This window comes from Sitophilus oryzae, unplaced genomic scaffold (assembly GCF_002938485.1).
Source record: "Sitophilus oryzae breed Bouriz unplaced genomic scaffold, Soryzae_2.0 scaffold_1625_pilon_pilon, whole genome shotgun sequence".
Classification (NCBI taxonomy): domain Eukaryota; kingdom Metazoa; phylum Arthropoda; class Insecta; order Coleoptera; family Curculionidae; genus Sitophilus; species Sitophilus oryzae.
In genome coordinates, this window is record NW_022146309.1 from 803643 (window position 1) to 825688 (window position 22046).

The 22046-nt window shown below is 30.4% G+C and overlaps 1 protein-coding gene across 4 annotated transcripts; it reads left to right on the forward strand.

The window, feature by feature from the left end:
• Nucleotides 1-9521: 9521 nt before the first annotated feature.
• LOC115880526 (RING finger and transmembrane domain-containing protein 2-like) lies at nucleotides 9522-17895 on the forward strand. Of its 4 annotated transcripts, none has more exons than XM_030897744.1 (7): nucleotides 9522-9839; nucleotides 9883-10094; nucleotides 10155-10530; nucleotides 10587-10914; nucleotides 10978-11060; nucleotides 11118-11333; nucleotides 17039-17895. In XM_030897744.1, the coding sequence occupies exons 2-7, from the start codon at nucleotides 9907-9909 to the stop codon at nucleotides 17270-17272; spliced, it is 1425 nt and encodes a 474-aa protein (XP_030753604.1). In that variant the 5' UTR covers nucleotides 9522-9839; nucleotides 9883-9906; the 3' UTR covers nucleotides 17273-17895. The 4 variants fall into 4 exon arrangements, with proteins under 4 accessions (XP_030753604.1, XP_030753605.1, XP_030753606.1 ...); XM_030897745.1 differs by having other exon boundaries at nucleotides 9522-9830; XM_030897746.1 differs by having other exon boundaries at nucleotides 9522-9830; nucleotides 9889-10094.
• Nucleotides 17896-22046: the final 4151 nt, after the last annotated feature.

Sequence of the window (22046 nt, forward strand, 5' to 3'; positions counted from 1 at the left end):
CATATAGATATATTACATACATCTACAGATGATGCCATGTCTCAAACGAAAAAAGCCTAGACCTAGGCAGTGGATATAAATGTGTTCTGAGTTAATGCTATGTTACATAATAAGAATATTTGGATTTTCCAGACATATTAATATTTTATTATCTAATCTAGTTTAAACCTTATTTAACTCTTTTCTGCTGTCTCAGTAATTTTTAGTAAATTAATTTTAGCAACATTTTAAGCAACAATTTAGACTTGGCTTTTAGTTCTTAAGCATAGAGATAGCCATCATATCACATGTTTTCTCTGTCAACTGCAGAGTTCGCGTCAAATTCGTCAATCTTTTTACAAAGGAGAGTTCGAAAAATATTGCACCGACGCCGCAGTTGTCAATCTACGTTACCGTATTCTTAGTATACATTTAGATCGAGACTATTTAAATTTACCTAATGCTATTCATTCCTTTTTCTGTGGCCAGTCATATTTATTAGTTATTAATAAAAGAATACTGGTAAAACTATACAGGGTAAGTTTTAAATAAGTGCAAATATTTTTAGGGGTGGTATATTTTGACCCTGAGAACACCTCTATGAGATTTCTTTTGCAAAAAAAGATGCTAAAAATCAAGCATTTTCTTTGAAATTTTCCTGTATATTTTAGAAAACTTTTTAGAACTTCCTGTTCACCGCAAATTTTCCCACGGTATAGTTTCTTAATCTCTGATATTACGGCACGAAAAGAGCACATATTAATAGAGAGCAATACCGAAAAATTGAGGTGGTTCAAATTTTTTTAAAAATATTTTTTTTTTATTTTGGACTTTAATAACTCGGTTGGACTTATTTGAAACACGATAAAGAGAATATATATTATGTTTTATTTATTGAGATCTACCAGCCCTGAAAATATTTGCACTTATAAAGGCACCTTGTATAATAAAAATTTTCAAACCGAACAAACAACAGATGTTTATTAAAATTATATGTATCTCAGAGAAAGACATCTTACAATAGTTATTTTGCAAATTGGTGTTAATGTTTAAAAGCAACTGACGATTATACTGATGCAAATTGATTAGTTAGTTATGGAGTCTCTAAGGATCTTACGTCACTTTAGTTAGAAGATTAACCATTTAATTTTTGCTAATCCAATCTATTTTGAGCTCTGATCGGGACCGGCCCACCGGGAATTTTCCCGTTTTCCCATATGGCCCATCCACCCCTGATTACAAAGTTTACCCATTTAAATTCGTTGCTTTCACTTTAGTATTTAAATAAACACACATATACAAATGCATACATATAAGATGGCTCCGTGTTCTGAAAAAGCTCTGTATCAGGATTCCTATTTGAGATTTTCACTCCAAACCTTTTACAAAATATGTGTTTAATGGTAGTTCACATTTCACAAATATTTTTATACTTAATTTTTAGTTTTTCAAATTAAATGCTTTATATCTGTGCAGTGAATTTGCTATACAATTCCGGTTCCAAAAACACCTTAATACCATAGAGCATGCTGAGTGGTTTTTGAATTATAACTACGTCCATGAGGACGTCAACCTAGACGTCCAGCAACCTTCGTATGAGAACTTCTAATGGACACGATCGATTTATTGTAAGTTTATAGCTAAGAAACCGCCGTTTATCAGCTTCTCAAATTTATAATAAATTGCACCTAAGGAACGTACATATTAACTAACGGACTATAAGAAGAAAACTAAATGAAGCAAATTTTATGTTAAGAAGCTCTGCTGCGGGACCAGAACTTACTAAATCTGTTGACTAGGACTAAAAGCAAAGGAATAGTTTTAATGTAAAAATTATGAAAAAATGTTAGTGTCGTCTTCAAAAGCGAATATCCAACAAAAATAAAGCTAACAAGATGAACCAAAAAACAAACTATCGGGAAAGAATGTATCTAGACGATAAATCGATTTTTAAATTTCTTGTTGTTTTAACGTATTCCACAGGGTGTTTCAAACTTTCACCAAAATATCAACATTTTGTTTTTCTTCGTACAATTAAGAGATGGGAAGTTTCATTTTTAATTTAGAACGATATACTAAAAAGTCAGATAATTTGGCTACATACTGCTTAAAAAATCATCAAAATCGGTCCACTAGAACAAAATATATTAAACTTTAAAATACCTCAAAGTTTTAAGGTGCCCATTTTTCGTGCCGGTCGGTGAATGTATTTCAAAAACTATACATTTAAGTCATATACTTTTCTAATGAAACTCGTCTTTATTTTTTTACTAGAATCCGAAAATCAATTAATATATAGGGTGTTCCATTACAAAAAACACAACTTTCATTTGTAACTTTTTTGGGGACACCCTGTAGAACTCTGTATAATTTTATAAAATGCTTTAAATTGACTTACATAAGCCCACAAAATTACACTTCAATACAAACTTTCGTTCTCCTTGAAAAAACCGCGTCGTATATGATGCGCCACCCTGTATAATTCGATTTCAATCAAAATTTCAATGTTTAGAATATAAGCAGAATATGTATAGCTTATACTTTAAAAAATTTACTTAGGAAAAAAAATTAAAAAAATCAAAAAATTAAGAAGAAAATAACTAACAATTTACTAAAATTACTAAAATAAAAAATTAAAAGCAACGAAAAAAAAATGGGTAAACATTTTAGTGTTTTATCTATAAAACACAATACAGAAGGTTTCACATTTATACATTCACAGTAACTGAATTCCGAGGTAAAAGTCTCTGGGCACCCTACTATAAGTTAGTTTCGAGGTTGGTTGATGTTGATTGATGTAATTTTAAAGCTACTATATACAGGGTGAGTCTTAAATAAGTGCAAATATTTTCAGGGGTGGTATATTTCGGCACCAGAACACGTCTATGAGGTTTTCTTCCAAAAAAAGATCTTGAAAATCGTGTATTTTTCTTTTAAATTTCCCTGTATATTTTTTGAAAACTTTTTAGAACTGCCTGTTCATCGCAAATTTTCCCACGGTATAATTTCTTAATCTCTGATATTACCATAGTTACGGCTTTACTCCACTGAAAAAAATATTGTTCATAATATTAATGAACAATGATTATTAACTGTTGTTTCATTGGGACAATGATTTTTTTCATTAATATAATGATTTGTTAATCGTAGATCGATGTCCGATTTATTAATACTATGAATCTAATTTCATCAATATAATGAAAATCTGGTTATTAAATTAATGTAAGATTATCATTAATATAATGAACGCGTTCATTGTCCCAATGAACGCGTTCTTTATTTTAGTGCTGAAACTTTAATAAACTCATATTCATTATATTAATGTACTAAATCATTGATTAATGAGTTATACATTGTGACAATGAACAATGTTATTAATACAACGAACACACTACATTATACTAATGTACGCGGTTATTAATATAATGAATAAAATATTAGGGCTTAAATGTCCACCATGTTGATCGGTAACTTTGGCACTTTAATAACGTCTGTGTGGTTGAGTTATTCAGTGATGCTTTAGTTTCATTAGAGCGGTAAGTATTCTCTTCAATATTTTAAATATTTTAAATAAAAGTCCTATCTTATTGTAGTTAATTTGTTGTGTTGTCAAATCAAATTCCGCCGTGTGAGATCTCTGGTGTGGGTATTCATTAAAACAGCGGTTTCCAAATATGTTTCAGAAGACAAAAAACAAAAAGAAGAAAAACACAGTAACAAGTCGAGGCATGGAACTGATTATGGTAAATTCGAATGTTCTTTTAATATTTGGCATTTTAATTATTTTAATATACGTCTTTTAGAACCGGAAGAAGATGTTGAGACCTGCCTTCAAGCCCTCAAATTCGACAATTTAACATCGGACCAACTTGATGCGACTTGGAAAGCCTGTTGCAAATTCGTCTAGACGTTATCAAGTCTAAGGATACAGCTAATATAATGAAGAGTTGGTCTTTTTATAGAAATCCCTCAGGATATCGACTGGTAAATTAATTTTCTTATTATAATTTACCCTAAAATTAATAATAACATTACTATTCTCTTCGTCTATTCGATTTTTTTAATTTTTAATTGGTTTAAAATTTAATTGCTATATCGCGTTTAATAAATTATTATTAGTTTATTGCACTTGTTTTTTATTAATAATCCCTAATGGAAAAATTCACTGTGCTCGTAAGTAAGGGCTTGTTCAAATGGAAATCTATTTATAGTAGAATTATTTCAGGTAGTTGGCTGAGAAATGACTATCAATGACATTTCATATAAATGACAGCGATCTTCATCATCGATTATACGGTTATATGTATAGTAGTTATGTATATGTAGTGTATATGTAGTTATATGTATACAAGAGTTACTAATAGTGTCGACTTTTAAATGTATAACTAAATAGGTTATGAAATTACTTCATTGTATTAATGATACGGTTCATTAATAAATAGGTTATGAAATTACTTCATTCTATTAAAGATAACGGTTCATTAATACAATGAAATAATTTTCATTGTATTAATGATACGGTTCATTGATATAAGGATTTAGGTACATTATATTAATGAAATCTGTTCATTGTACCAATGAATGTGTTCTTCAAATTAATGAACACTGTTTATTGATTTAATGAACTTAAAGTTATCGAGTTAATGAATTACTTTTCATTGTGTCAATGAAATCGTTCATCGGCTCCAAATTAATGATTTAATTCACTATATTAATGAACTTTTTTATTATATTTATGTCGACTTTTGGTTCAGTGTCTATGGTTACGGAACTAAAAGGGATGCAATTACAGAAAAAAATCCGGTGGCTCTCAAATTTTTTTCAAAAAAAATCATTTTCTTTTTAATTTCAAACTTAAATAACTCGGTTATTTTGGACTTATCTGAAAAATGGTAAAGAGAAAATATGTTTCTTTTATCGAGATCTACCAGCCCTGAAAATATTTGCACTTATTAAGACTCACCCTGTATACAGTATGTGTTTTCATTTTTTTCGCTTGTGTTCATTTGTGTTCATGTTTACGTGTTTTCTCTTTACTTGTGTTCATGTTAATTTTCTCATGACTGATCACTTACTAATTTGATATTATTTTCATTAAAAATCTCATTATTTACATCCATTTTACTTTGAAAAGCCATCCCTTACTTTCTGATTGAAAAACTGCACCATAATTGAACAAAAATTAGTCAGTACCGAAAAAAACGGGAAATCCCGGTTCCTAAGAAGGGCGGTACCGAAATTTCCGGTTCCGGATAACAGCTCCGGTTCGGGAAACCCTAGCGTACAGTGATGCCGAAAAAAAGTGGCAAAAAAATTATTTCTCAACTTACTACTGCATGTTTTAAAATTATTTTTGTTAAATGTGGTTGTCTAAGTATATAAGTGATGTTTTGAATTCAGAAAATTGAATTATGTATACAGAGTGTACTTAAATTGGCTGTAAAAAATTAAAAATGGGTTGTAAAAAAATTAATTATATTATTTTGTCTTTAATAGCATAATTTAATACTCTATTCTTTGTAAAGTTTAAAAAAAACAAAAAAAAAGTTTGTGTATATACATAAATACATAAATATACAGGGTTTTATTTTCATCCGCTTACAATAGAATTAGCATTTCGTTTTTAATATAATTAATCCTTTTTTCAAAACTAGTTACCTATTAGTATTACTTAAATTCAGCTTAAAAAATATATTTTTAGCCGACCATACCAATAGGTATGGTAAGCTATTAACATCGGCAATTTTTTTTTAATTTCACTCAAAATGAGTTATTTGGGTCATAAATGACCTAAATACAAAATATTTTCATGGTGTCTGTCTATCCGTCTCTCCGTCTGCCGTCTGTAACACGATAACTCAAAAACCGCTGAACCAATTTTAACCAAATTTGGCACAAAAATACTGTGACACTCGAGAATCTGGCCATTAGTTTTTGGTGGGGGTGGGGAGTTGGTAAGGGGGTATGGGAGGGGGTTAAAAATTTTAAAAAATCGTAACTCCAAAATTACAGTAGCTAGCGAAACGCGGTTTTCAAACTAAGATTAGGAATAATATTTGCAACAAAATTTGTGATAGCATCAAAATCAGTCAAAGTCGCAGTTTTCGAGTTATTAACATATTTTAGTATGGGCGGCTATACGTGCCTCCCGGCGCCAATTTTTTATATTCATATCCACGAGAAAAAAAAAAGAAAAAAAACTAAATACCTACATCTGTATATTTTATGTAGTGATCTATTAATGAAAGTAACACCAAGACATCTAAAAGCCATTTAATTTTGGTTATATTTTTAAATGTTCTATAATTTAGTAATATATGTAATTACCTGTGGTAAAAATATTACTTAACTTAGTAATTAATACACTTAATACTTTAAAATTAGGCAACATAAAGGGTATTTGTGGGAAAATGTTGGTCATGAAACTTCGCATTTATGAAGAAAAAAGGCTAATAATTGTAACCTACATCATATTTTTTGGAGCATTTTGTATTAGCTTACCTAAAATGTGATTTTAGATTAAGCAGTTCTTAATTACATCAAGGTCTTTATTGAATTTTTTCGTGATACCAGGGAAGTCAAAACTAGAATTACTATGAGGGAAAACAGCTGAAAACATTGTACTTTCTCAGAGTACCATCAGTTTTTAGCTAATTTATCACCAACGTTAAACGCACTAATTTTATTTAATCAAAATATTTTAGCTTCGGCTAATAATCTTATAGAAGGACGTGAGGGGAATCAACACATGATGTCTCCATACTCTCACGTAGAGTGAAGGACTGAAGAGAGAAATAATCTCATAAGCTCTAACATTTCTTATCAGGGATTAATAATGGGCCCTTTTTTATTCAAAATTCTTCACGATACTGAAAATAGCGACTATTAGAAAGTATTCGAGTGAAATTATAATTAAAAAAATACTTGTGATATTTTGATTTTTTGCCGCTATTGGGAACTTCTGCATCACTGTGCAGCGCTTCAAAGAAGCTCCGTATCAGGCTTTTGGTTTGAAACGTTCACTTCTATAATTTTTGTCAAATATGCCGTATGCGCATATTGTCAATATACAAAGGGACTCAATCATAATTTGAAACTAAAGTTATATATTTTTAAATGGACGCTATAGGATTGGATAAGGAATTTAAAAAGAAATATACAAATAAAAATTATAATTTTAGATGTTCATAAAAAATAAGCACTAGTTGATTAAAAAAAGTATACCATTAATATCACAGATTAATATTGCAAATTATATTTGATTCTCTCATAGTATATTCCAATTTAATTTTTTGAATATGTAATGCAAGCACTTTGTTTACTTACTTTTTTCGTCAAACTGCTTGAATCCATTTTTGCTCTTCATCAAATCGGTGTGAGAAACTGTGATTGCTGTGAAGCTATAACATGTTGTTTCGGGAGAGTTTAATATCCGGAAAAGTTGAGTTATTGAATGTTATTGCACCCAACAACGCCCTAATTACGCCCTCCTTTACGCGTTAACATTTTTTCGATAATTTTATTAACATGAACCAATCAGATTTGTACAAAATTTCAAACAGCTGTCAATTTTGAATTTTGTGCAAATCATATTGGTTTTTTCGACGTGTCGCTCGACAAATACGAAGTTCTGAAAACGGGGCTGTAAGAGTCTCAGTTTATTTTTCTTTGGTTCAGTGAAAAATAAATAGCCTTACTGGCGTACAGTAGTAAATTTAAATCTCTCGGGCGCCACCTCTGTTCTTTATAGTGGAAGAGGTCCACGTTTCGCCAATACGGGTAGCTTTTATACAGTGGAGATACCAGGGAGTGATGAAATGATAAAGATATGCTGACGCAAAGCCTTAAAAAAATATCTAGGAAAATCTTTGTCTAAAGGTAAAAACACAGTGGAGTAGTTCACCACCGATCAAACTTGAAAAAAATAATTTAGTAAATTTTACATTAACTTAAGCGTCAAATGAAAAATTCCCATAGGCACAGCAATTTATTATTATACCGGGTGCGTCTCAAAAGTGGCTTACCCCTATAATTTTTTAATTTTTCCAGATAAAACAATGAGATTTGGTATGTTAGTATATGACATAAATTAGGATTGATTGACATATTTAATGGCCTTCGGTCACTTCCGGTTTCACCGGAAATTTACAAATTACAAAATACGGCAATGGCACCAATTATTCTAGTGTCGGAAAAAAGTTTAATTGCGATGCCCCTCATAACTCGGTGCTGGATCATCTGAAATCAAAAAATTAAAAAAACAAAATTATATCATTAGATAATCGCTTTGCCCAGGTAACGCTGGGGGGGGGGTAGGAATTTCAATTTTTCACTTTTTGGGATCACTTTGAAGGTAAAAATCGGTTAAATTGATATTGTAAAATAAAAATTATTAACAAACTAGTTGAAGCCTGGCGCATCCGCCACGACATCAGAAAAAAAATACTAATTAAATGAAAAACAAAAAATCCGGCAACGACAGTTTTTAGAAGAACCAATTAGCTATCTTTTAGTAAAAAAAAGCAACTTTCTAGAGCAAGTCGTTACTTCAGTTGAGACGACACAGATAAATATTAGCATTTTATATACATTATGTAGATTAGAGAAAAAAAAATCTAAAGCCCCCCCCCAGCGTTACCTGGGCAAAGCGATTATCTAATGATTAACGATATATGTATTTTTGTTTTTTTGATTTCAGATGATCCAGCACCGAGTTATGGGGGGCACCGCAAATTTTCCGAGACGCTCCAAAATAATTGCTGCCATTGCCGTATTTTGCAATATTTCTCCATGAAAATTTTACCACAATATTCTTCAAATGTCATACGATAATGTAGGTACCGCTGGTACCAGTATGAATCCATCAGTATTAGATTTAAGGCCATCAGGTTTATTAAAAGCAAATGTAAGAAAAAAAACATCTATTATTGATTTTTTTAATCTCTCGCTTTGTGCGGTTGGTATTAAGGAGTATAACCGGGTTTTATCGATCAAGATTATTAATCCTTTACTCAGCCTTTACTAAATATCTTGTAATTATATGACAGGTGCCCAGAATAGCTGCCTTTTGTGCAATTCCTGCTAATGAGTTCTTTAGATTTAGTGTTTGTAAGTTGTTCATAAATCTCCTTTCAATGAGTCCGTTGCACGATATGATGAACGGTAATATTTGAACTTTCTTCAGTTTGTACATGCGTTTTAATTCGTAGCTTAGGTCTTGATACTTATTAATTTTTTCTGCATATGCTTTTCCCAGATTATCATCAAGTGGTACAGCTATATCTATCATTTGTGCTATTTTTTGTTTTTTATCAATAAGAAGTATGTCCGGTTTGTTGTGTGTTATTTCACAATGTGTTTGTGTATATTATTGATATTATTATTATTATTTCTATATTAATACTGCGGCTGGTTATAAGAAAATAAGGATGATTCAAAGAGGCGATCACGGTTATGCAACTCACAGTACACTCAGTTCTTCATATAATTATTTGGTTGCCTATCGTATATTTGGGTTTGGATGTTTATATATTCATCAGCTGTTTTTGACTGACACTACTGACAGACCGACATTCTTATCGATTTTAATAGTTGGTAAATTATGTTAAATGGAAAATAAATAATAACAGGGAAGAAGATAACTAGAACAATTTACAAACAAAAAGCTGATAGCTCTGCTGATAGTACGTAACAAACATAATTGTTACATATACGTATACATAATGCAAATGAAATAAGAAAAGTAGTAGTAATTGTAGGCTAAGAAGTGTAAAGATACTTTTTATTAATTAGATTTTTGCAAATAATAGAGTTCATTTGAAAGCTGCTGATTTTAATCAAAAATAAAAAAAGTCAATAAGGTAAATATTAATACTGAAATTATAATATAATAATGACAATTAGTTTTAGATTTAAGTATTAGGTACTATGAGTGGGAGTGGTAATACTCAAAACAGTAATGCTCCATTTCAAAGAAGTCAGTCCGCTGATTTTACATTTCCGCAACCTAGACACGGTTTATTAATGTCACATTCAAGTGGCACCTTACCAATGATGTCTTCGCCAATTAGCTTCCAAAGAAGAACAATTGAAGGGGCACATAATTTTAGGGACAGGTTTGTGACTAAAATGTTCATTAAATTATGGCCATATTATTAAAATATTTATAACTTTAGTTTCAACAATGCTTTACGTCAAATTGAACAACAGGTGGAAACTGCTCGACTAAGTGTAAGAAATAATGCTTTAAATCTAAGTGAGTTGTTATCAAGATCTTCTCAGTCTGAGGACAATGTCAATAACTCGAACGCCAATCAAGAACTTCCTCAGCAACCCACCTTAAGTTACATCACTATAAATCTGGAAGGTGTTGGTAATGAAGGAAACATTCAAGGAAATACCAGTAATAATAATCAAGGAGATCAGCATCAACCAAATGAAAATGTAGTCAATGTGTTTGTTAATAATGTGCCCCAGCATAATGTCGACTTACCTGAAAATCCCACAGAGAGGGTGAATTTTAATCCCGTCGAAGCACAACAGGCATTACAAGTAATATTTACAATTTATAGTTTAATGTGAGCTCATTATCGCATGAACGTTTTAAGGTTATACTGAAGTATGTTCCTTTCATCCTGATACTTCTTGCCAAAGCTGTCTATGATTTTCACGAAGGCATATTTATTCTTATCATACTGTTTGGTACTTTTTCCCATGCTAACACAACAGTTAAACATGAGGCACTAAAAAGGGCTCGGCGCAGTATTTGGACTTTGGCCATTGAACTATGCTACATATTTGTTTGTATTATTTCCATTCATTACCTATTTGCAGATGATTTACACAATTTTAATATTGTTTTAAATTTGGTTTTGATTAGAACTTTCAATCATCCACTTACAGTACTGAATTTATTATGGATTGTCACTATAACAGGTTGTTATTTACATTTTATACTGGAAATTAAAACTTTAGTAAAAAATATTTATAAATTTTTAGACTTCACCCTAAAACTTTTCACAGTAATGATAAAGATTATGCTTACCATGATGCCAGGAAAAGTTGTTGAGTTTAAAAAACGGGTAAGAATGAATTAAATAATTTCAATCCATTTTTATACAGCTTATAAATGATTTTAGGGGAAAATATATTTATTTATTGAAGCCGTTTCCCAACTGTATAGAAGTATTGCAACAATTCAGCCTTGGCTGTACTACCTACTGGAATCCTATCAAGGACCAGAGAAAATTGTTGCAGTTTTTCTCTCTGCCTTTTACATGATTTCTAAAGGATCAGACTTGATGTTTAAAGTGAAACTTCTGAAAACTGCATTTTTCAAATTACTTCAGTCAGTGGTAAGTTACAATTTACAATGTCAATATTCCATAATGATTTATAAAAATATATATTTTACCATACAGGATGGTTTCGAATTATATTAGGTCTATAATTACACAGGGTGTCCCATATTCCGTGGACGTAGAGCTACTACGTATTTATGGAATCAAAATAAGTATATTGAACACAATTTACCTCTAGACGGTCTCTTTGGGTGTCTATGTTTTGCTAAATGCTTTATCATTTAACATTCACAAAAATTAAGAAAAAGTACAGGAAGGGTGAATACTAGCCTCACCTCTACATACATTTTAGTATGAATATTTTCCAACCCCACCAACAACCAATTTTTTTTATAAAATGGTCCTTCTAGTATTTACTACATTTTTTGTCTCTTGTAAAAAAACGACATTGTTTATACTTTTTGAGGAAAAAATATTTTTGAATGTTATGACTTCCAAAAAATGTTTCTTCTCACATCAAGCTATACAGGGTGCTACAAATTCGCGGTACGAGCATTGATATCTCGGAAACCGTAATAGATACAAAGATGGTTAAATTGGAGCAAAGTTGCGCCTTGGGCTGTTCACCAAGATGCCATCAAAAAAGTTTTAAAAATTTCAAGGATTGCTGAGTTTTTTAGAAAAAACGGATTTTTTTGAAAACTAATTTTATTTTTTCCTGTCGTTACTTTTTAGAAAATCAAAAAACTAATTTCAGATTCTCATAGCCACTTTATTAGGGCTATCTGATAGTATTTTTAGATTTTACAGGGGCCAACTTGATTTTTTTAAATACGGACCTTCATTTTTTATTTCAGATTTTGAAAGAACTCTGTCTCCTGAGTACAATGATATGCCACACTTTATACTTTTTTTTTGTTTTGGGTGCCTTAACGGCAACAAAACTATTTAATTATTATTTAAAAAAAAGTCCGACTCTGTTTTTTTAAATTATTTAATCTGATTATATTCATTGCAACAATATTGATCAGTGTTAATTAACATTGAATAAGGAAAATTGAGCCAATTGAAAGATTCAAATAAATAATATCCAGATCAGCAATTTAAAGATATTATTTTTAAGTTTTCTTATTTTGAATTTGAAATTCTTAGTGTACGATCTAATAATTTGTATAATAAAATCGTTGTTATTATGAATAAATTAACTTCTACAAACTAGTTTCTAATACTTTACATAGTCTACATGTTCGAAAGGGTTACCGCCCTCCCTATTGCACAAATTTATTTTTCGTTCAATTTTATTTATAGCTTTTGAATAGATCTTCTTCTTTATACTTTTGAATGCATTTTGTACTCTTTATTGTAACTGCCGAGATGTGTTGATTTCACTTTTTTGTAAAATTTGGACCTGTCGAATTACTTGACGTCATCAGACGGTCCAGGTACCTCGCTGACCATTATACTGCTCTACCATTTGCAATCCATCTTCCGGGGAAATGATTTGATTGTTTGTATTACATTTTATTTATGTTATTTTATATTATTTTATTGCGTTTGATTTTCCGTATTCAACCCACGTCACTGTTAAGTTTTAAAGCTTATCAATATTGTAACGATGAATATATTAAATATTAAAAAAAAACAGAGCCGGACTTGAAATTAGTTTAAATAAATTGTGTCCAAATTTCCAAAACAAAAAAAATATTAAGGGTGGCATATCATTGTACTCAGGAGAGTGAGTTCTTTCAAAATCTGAAATAAAAAATGTATTTAAGTCCGTATTTAAAAAAAATAATTTGGCCTCTGTATCTCACAAATTATCAGCTGATTTGAAAATCTAAAAATACTATCAAATAGCCCTAATAAAGTGACTAAGAGAATGTGCAATTAGTTTTTTGATTTTCTAAAAAGTATCGACAGGAAAAAATAAAATTGATTTTGAAAAATATCCGTTTTTTCCAAAAAACTCAGCAATCCTTGAAATTAAAAAAAAAAATTTGATGGCATCTTGGAGAACATCCCAAAGCGCAACTTTGCCCCAATTTAACCATGTTCGTATCTATTATGGTTACTGAGTTACCAATGCTCGTACCTCGAATTTGTAACACCCTGTATAGGCGCATAAAATCTATTATGCGTTAATAATAATCTAGTTGTCGAAATAGTAGTTTGTCTACAAAAATGTCGATATGAAAATAGTAGTTTGTCGACAAAATATGTCGATAAAAAAATAACTAAATTTTACAGTACCTAATTATTATTCAGGTTTATTTTTGATTGATGGACAAACGAAGCACTTTTGTATAGAGGTAAATTGTGTGCAATTGACTTATTATGATTCAAGAAATACCTAGTTGTTCTATGTCCACGGAATATTGGAACTCTCTGTTCTGAATAATCTTATAAGTTTGCTTTGTAAAAAAAAATTCTCCAATTTTTTTTTCAAAACTATGAAATGTAGCGTTTTTTACAAGAAACAAAAAATATAGTAAATATTAGGACCATTTTACAATACAAAAATTAGTCGACGGTAGAGTTGGAAAATATTTCTACTAAAATTTATGTAAGGGTGGGTGTAGTTTTTATCCTTCTCATACTTTTTCTTGTGTTTTGTGAAAGTCAAATCTTAAAGAGGTATCAAAACATATGCACAAATCTCATTCAAATCGGAATATCGGCTAAAATATTTTCAAAAATGTATTTATTTTTTAAAGTTTGATGCCCTCTAACGGACAAACGAAGCACTCTTGTATATAGATAAATTGTGTCCAATGGACTTATTTTTATTCCAAAAATACGTAGTAGTTCTATGTCCACGGAATATTGGGACATCCTGTATACTATAATAAATATATTTTTTTAAATTTACCAATTATGAAGTATATTGAGTTAACACCTAATGATTTTTGTCGTAAATTTTGCTATGAAAGAGACGTACTATAATAATATGATGCAGACTATCTGCGAAACCGGTAAAAAGTGTTAAATTTTTTATTTCTGCCTGTAATAGTAAAGTAATAAAATAAGGCAGTGGGTTTTAATAGAACATTTTAACAACTGCGATAAAATAAGTTTTGAACATCGTGTACAATTTACCATCACGATATTTATAACAGATATAGGCGAATTATAGTAAACACCTAGTATTGTTTTGACTTCAGGACGTCAGTTTATATTTTTGTTGGTTTAAAAAAAAACTTTTAACCGCTTCCTAATGCAGGAGTATACAAAGTGATCAAAAGGAGTCGAAAAAACGATAATAGAATAAATCATTATGACATTTGTTGTCTATCATTTTAATACAAAAGTAAATTGAATAAATGTGTCAACTTTTGGATTTTGTTTGTCGAAATCGCCTCTTTTACTGAACAAACTTTAACAATAAATAAAACGTTGTGCTAAAACCTTCTACTAAAAGTTATAAAACAATTTTGAGAAAATAATGTTTTGGCCTTTATTATAAGAAGTAACTATGAAAAGTACTAATAATAAATGGTAAATTGATACCAAAGAGTAATATAATAATTTGCAGCGTGTTATAGGCGAAAAAATGCAACATTTAAATGAATATTACACTAAGGAATTTAGCCAATTTCTGGATCACAGCTTTAGGGCACAATGTATTTTCTGTCTCCAATGAGAGAGTACATATTTTTTGGGCAGATCACTTCCCAAGTGCCAAAAAAAGGAAATATACCAACATTTGAATTAAAATGACAGACAACGACCGCTATAGTCTGTCCAATGAGAAGATCCTTGACAGTGATAGATGTGTCTGCCATTTTAATTTCAAAGTAGTTTATTTTATTTTACAAAGAAATAAGTTGGTACACTGGAACGCATAGCAGGAAATTAATATATTTAAAATTTGACTGACAAGGACAAGTGATTACTTCAAAATATTGTGAAAAAAACTAAAAAATGTAATCGAGTTATTTTATTTAATAACAAACGGTATGTGTTAATACAAAACAAACAAGAACAAGACACCACACAAAAAAAAATATAAAAAAGAACTATTTCTTACTTTCAAGCTTTATGAAACTTCCGGCATTTATGATTATATTTATCAATATAACTTATGTACAAATACAAACTTGTAATATTCCGCAGGAATAAATAAAACAACATAAATAAAACAAACTATTTTATTAATAATAACATTTACCAAATTTTATATCTTAAAGGTTAATTAATTAACTTTAATCTTAATTTTTTTAAACCAGTAGGTACCTTTTGGCATTATTTTTCTCTGCAGTACTAAAATCCATTATTTACCTATCGTGTGATGTCGATATAGCTACTCCAGTTTTTAATATGTGTTTAGTATGGTCCTTCTACCATATTCGAGATGCACTTATCTACGACGAGATGGTATACGAACTTTATTGATGGTAACTTTATTGGTGTATAAGACTTTCTGCCTGGGCAGCGAGTATTAACCATAAACTGTGCTCTGGGTCTACAGTTAATTTTCACTCGATTTTTCCTCCACTTGATTTCAAAAGACACAAAACACACGTAATAACACGAATCAAAATGCATCATCTTCCAAAACGCAGTATTTGACTAAAAGTTGACAGTTGACACAAAATTCTAACCTATAATTTGGCAAGACTTTGACAAACGTCAAAAATCTAAAGGCGAGTTCATACGCATCCATATACGCATCGGCGTCCGTTTGTCGTTTATCGTTCCGTCAAACCAATAAAATTGAAATACGATCTGTCATTTTTGAAATAAGCCAATAAAACTGGTTAAAAACAACAAGAGATGACGCATGACGGATTTATAATTAAACTCATCCATAGTTAACTTAAAAATTATTAGAAACTTTTTTTAGTTATATATAGATTGATATTTGACGTCATCTGCTTTTCTTCTGTCATCGTCTGTCGAAATCTTACCTGAGAAAAAAAAAACAGAGTATACTGTCACAGATTAATTCAGTTAACAGACTAACAAATTAAGACAGAACGCTTCAATAAAAATTTAAAAAAAATTGATTACAAGACTTTTGCGGTCGGTTTTGCGTCTTGTACTATATACAGGGTGGCGCACCTCATTCGTCTCGGTTGATTATACGAAAACGGAAAGATGTAGAAACAAAATATTTTATGGGTATATGTGGGAAGACAATGTGCATAATTTATAATTATTTTAAAATGTACAGGGTGTGTCAGAAGTAAGATCCATACCAAAGTTATATGTTTTCTTATGGAACACCCGGTATTTTATTTCATTTTTGGATTCTTGGACATAAAATAAGGCATTTATTATAAAGGTTTAATATGTTTAAAAGCTTTGTCAACACTCTGTACATTACTTTTCAGAGTTAATTCTTGTGCTGACCTTGAAGCCAGAGAATAAGCTTTACTAAAAAATTTTATTGCTTAATTAAATGTATACAGGGGTATCAAAAATTGCTGATCTATTTTAAGTATTTATTTTACATAAAAACTTCATTATTTCAAATGTAACACTATGCATTTTTTAAATAAGTCGAAGCAGATTTAAATGCTCTTTCAAGCTATGTTAGGGTTTTCTATACTTATCTGGCTCCGATTTTGGATAAAAAACTATTTGTCAATAAAATTGTAATCAAGATGGCTGGTGCAGCCATGGCAATTTTCTAGTGACAACCGAGGCGAATAAGGTGCACCACCCTGTATAATCATACTCTATGTTTTTATATTACGCCATTTAAGCATATTAAGTTATTTTCCAAGAAAGTGAGTATGTTTCCTTTGATTTTCCAGTCCCTGGGAACCTCGCCAAGCAAAGAGCAAATCCAAACAGCCGGTGACCATTGCCCGATCTGCCACGACATCTACGACACTCCAGTATTGCTACAGTGTCGCCATATTTTCTGCGAAAGCTGCGTGTCCACTTGGTTCGACAGGGAACAAACCTGTCCACTGTGCCGAGCAAGAATAGTGGACGATCCATCTTGGAGAGACGGATCGACGTCATACTTTATTCAATTATTTTAAAAAGGGCAGTTCTGTGCAACTGTTTGTTTAGGTTCTATTTTAAACTGATTTCTAGACAGAATTTAGTTAGAGAGAGAATTTTGTTACATCAAATTTAAAAGCAGTACAACTGCTATGGTCAAATCTAAATAATTTAGTACACATACATAATACAACTCACACATTATTGTTTAAATTACAGAATCAAAGGGTTATTATAGGGTTGTATGTTATTTATATGCAGGGGTGGATGAGGAAGTGGAAACCGGCCTGGGAAAAACAGGCCTAACCGGCCCAAATCCACAAAAACAAAATGACCGTAACAAAGAAACATATTTTATTTATTAATATACAAGTAAGGGTGTTTTTTTAAAAAAAGCTCTTTTGCCTCCGGTTTAAAAAAAAATTAAATTGTCTTCATCAAAATTTTCGTAAAGACCAATATTGGGTCGGAGATCTGAATTTTTACTACAAAATGGCTCAGTTTTACAGGGTTCTACTGCTTTAGTTCGATTATCGATAACGCTAATTTGATCTTGAATAGGCTACGATTTTGAGAAACTTTAAGACTTCTTGATTCATTCAGTTCAGCTGACCCAATCCTCTGTGAAATACATTACTTTTAGCTTTTCGGGTATATACTTTCTTACACATTGTAGAAGAAATTCTCTCTTTTCTGCTACAACAGCAGCCTCCTCGTGTACACGTGCTTTTAACTGAATGAACCGCGGTCGCCATTAAAACTGCAGCTTTTTTTAGGTTATTATATAGTTCTTATCTCGAAACTTTTCCTCTATACTTTTCTACATTTGGCATCTTGTATGATAATGCCATGACTCAAACGAAAAAACCTAGGCAGTGGATATAAATGTGTTCTGATGTAATGCTATGTTACCAGTCCAAAATAAGAATATTTGGATTTTTGAGACATATTAATATTTTATTATCTAATCTAGTTTAAACCTTATTTAACTCTTCTCTGCTGTCTCAGTAATTTTTAGCAAATTCAATTTAGCAACAAACAACAATTTAGACTTGGCTTTTAGTTCTCAGACTTGGCTTTTAGTCCGTCTCTAATTCAAACTAAACATAGATATCTTTTCTCAGTCAGCCGCAGAGTTCGTGTCAAATTCGTCTGCCTTTTTACAAAGGGGAGCTCGAAAAATATTGCACCGAGGCCCCCAGTTGTCAATCTACGCTACCGTTTTCTTAGTATACCTACATTTAGATCGAGACTATTTAAATTTACCTAATGCTATTCATTCTTTTTCTGCTGCCAGTCAGTCATATTTATTAGCTATTAATAAAAGAATAGTGGGTAAAACTATACAGGGTGAGTCTTAAATACGTGCAAATATTTTCAGGGGTGGTATATTTCGACCCCAGGAACACGTCTATGAGTTTTTTTTGCAAAAAAAGATGTTAAAAATCAAGCATTTTCTTTTAAATGTTCCTGTATATTTTAGAAAACTTTTTAGAACTTTCTGTTCACCGCAAATTTTCCCACGGTATAGTTTCTTAATCTCTGATATTACGGCACTAAAAGAGATGCAAATACCGAAAAATTGAGGTGGCTCAATTTTTTTTAAAAATAAATCAATTTTTTTTTAATTTCCAAACTTTAATAACTCGATTGGACTTATTTGAAACTCGGTAAAGAGAATATATTATATTTATTTTATTGAGATCTACCAGCCCTGAAAATATTTGCACTTATAGACTCACCTTGTATAATAAAAATTTTCAAACCGAACAAACAACAGATGGTTATCAAAATTATAAGTGTCCCAGAGAAAGACATTTAACAATAGTTATTTTACAAAATTGGTGTTTATGTTTAAAAGCAACTGACGATTATACTGATGCAAATTGATTAGTTAGTTATGGAGTCACTAAGGATCTTACGTCACTTTAGTTAGAAGATTAACCATTTAATTTTTGCTAATCCAATCTTTTTTTGAGCTCTGATCGGGACCGGCCCACCGGTTCATCTTTCCACCGGCCCACCGGGAATTTTCCCGTTTTCCCATATCCACCCCTGTTTATATGTTATTATCAAAGGATTATTACAATGAGATCACTATAGGTAACATTATATTTTTCCCAAAAATTTGCTCATTTAGTTTTGGTTTGGTAACCTAAAAAGCATAGTTGATATGACCACGGCATATACGTGATATGACTGTGTATCGATTGTGTATCAACTATTAACGTTACTGACATAAAAGTTTGTTTCTAAGGATTAATAGTTTCACAAGGAAATTATTTAAAGAAAAAAATCGTACCTCGTATCCCACCATTTACACAATACAATAAAGTACTAAAATGTTTTTTCTGTCATTTAATTATTCCACCAATAGTAAGTAATATTTGGCCATTGATTTCAATGAAAACTACCTTTTAAATATTTCAATTAAGAACAAACCAATCAGGTCACATACAGGATGTCTTAGGTGGCAGAATTTGTGTCAGTATAGTCTTTAATCAAAAAGACAACGGCTGTTTTGTTAGATTTTGCATAGGTGTTGTTAGGACCTAGCGTATTGTTGGTTACATATTCAACACTTCATACTAATAGAGTGAATTATATTTTAGATACTTTTATATTTTTTTATCAAAAATTAAGTCTTACATCCTAACAACAGTTGCATTATAAGATGATATATTTTAATATTAAGTATTTTTTGGTGATAAATATATTATAAGTTTAACATTTAATTATTTTTTTAAAAAATATTATTTGAAATATTTTTGATATTTGCTTAGTAAAATTTAACTAAAACAATTTATCTCAACACAATAATGTGTTAATTATAGAAATTATAAATCTATAAATGTTGACATGATTACTCAAAAATTACACTAATAAGACTGTTATGTTATAGATGTTTTAAGTATAATACGCTTGTTTATATATGCAAGTGTATAACTGTAACTCTGTATAATTATAGGATATAAAAATAAATGTATATTTAATCTAGTTACAATAAATATATTAAAAATAATATCTTGCATTTTTCTTTTTGCATTATGAGATAAGAAACAGGAAATAGATACAGGTATTAATTACATAAAGTGCTTCTATTTAATAATAAGTTAATTACATTTTATAATTACAATTTTGAGACAGGTTGAAATAATTCATACTAAATAACTATTATTTCTTAATAACAAGACACATTAAAATATGTTGTCTTTTTGTCATTTTTTTAACTGAGTTTCCAGAGGATACTTATGTAACTTGTACTAATGATCACAGAGCAAGGATTACTTCCGTCAAGAGTTGAAATAAAAACATTATTGTTAACATCGCTTCTATAAATTGCAGACTTTCATACAATTTTTTTTTGTAAAACTAGTGTCATGACTAGATTAAATGACGATTGATAATATTTTATATTATATCAACATACAGAAAATGTCTTTTTTATATCTAAGCATACTAAGTAAAATAGACTAATAAATTGTTTGCCATATACAGAGGGGGAGTCACAACTAAATTTCATACACAGAGCATGAAAAACGCTTGTTCAAATGGAACACGCTGTATGCTAGATATAAAAAACATATTTTTGCAAATTTTGTTTTGTTAAACACATCTATCTTAAAATTTAAATTTAAAAAAAATCTTAAATCCAAATAAAGATATACAATAATTGTCAAAATTTTGAAAACAAAAATATTACTTTAAAAAGGTTATTACTTTATTTGTACCCAATATTTTTTTTAGTTGTTGGTAGGAAGCACAAGTAGAAAGAGTTTGCCAATAAATTGTGAAATGCTTATTCGTAACAAAAATTGAAAAGACGTCTTAATTAATTTGACAATTAATTTTTTAGTTGGCGAATGAGTAAATACAATATATTTATTTTACTGATAAAGATAGCAGTCGATCAAGAAGTCCATGTAGCGTTTATTGATTTGGAGAAAGCGTACGACTCTATTCCCCGCAGCAAGATATGGGATAAGTCTTATTAAATATCTCTGAAGCAGATAGACCCTTCCTTAAGACAATAAAAGATCTATATAAAAAAATGAATCGTACGTTAAGAGAGGACACAGGCTATCCAATCCAATTAATACCACAAAAGGATGGCGACAAGGATGCAGCTTATCTCCTCTGATCTTCAACGCTTACGTCGAAGTAGCCCTTAGGGAATCGAAGACAAAATGTCAAGGTATGGGAATACCTACTGGGGATAATACACTATTTACCCTGAGCTTTGCAGACGATCAGGTCGTGATTACGCAGGACTCATACGATCTGGAGTTTATGACTAAGAGGCTTTATCAAGAATACAACAAATGGGGACTTCAGGTTTGGTTTGGTTTGAAGAGTAATAATTTTTCGTCCGTACCTGTATAAAACTACTAAGTAAAAAAATGTACATTTACTACGGTTTTTAAAGTAAAAAAGATCTCTTGATTAAAAATCGCTACAAGTAATGGTTCTCGAGACATTTGGAATCGAAATTATCAAAACCTGTCATGATTGACATAAATTTTATTAAATATGTTGACTGAAATCATAAATTTGAAATGTTTTAGTGCCAAAAACAGAAACTGTTTTATCATCATTTTTTCGCAGAAAAATTTATGATCAATTTAAAAAATAAAATAAAAATTTCCGAAATTTAATTATTTCAGTCAAAGAACTCAACGTGTTTATTTTTTGTCAAATTAGAGAACAACGGCATACGGTCGAGTCGGCCTACAAACACGTAAACGTTTACGTACGCATGCGCATTTCTTATATTTTTTATCTTTTACATGTATAAAAAATAGAAAATATAAG

What these genes read in the sequence shown, in the direction of transcription:
- LOC115880526 (XM_030897744.1), top strand. Translation starts at nt 9,907, where the DNA reads ATGAGTGGGAGTGGTAATACTCAAAACAGTAATGCTCCATTTCAAAGA. An exon ending in TTGTTGAGTTTAAAAAACGG is followed by an intron (nt 11,061 to 11,117) that starts GTAAGAATGAAT and finishes AAATGATTTTAG; the next exon opens with GGGAAAATATATTTATTTAT. An exon ending in TCAAATTACTTCAGTCAGTG is followed by an intron (nt 11,334 to 17,038) that starts GTAAGTTACAAT and finishes TTGATTTTCCAG; the next exon opens with TCCCTGGGAACCTCGCCAAG.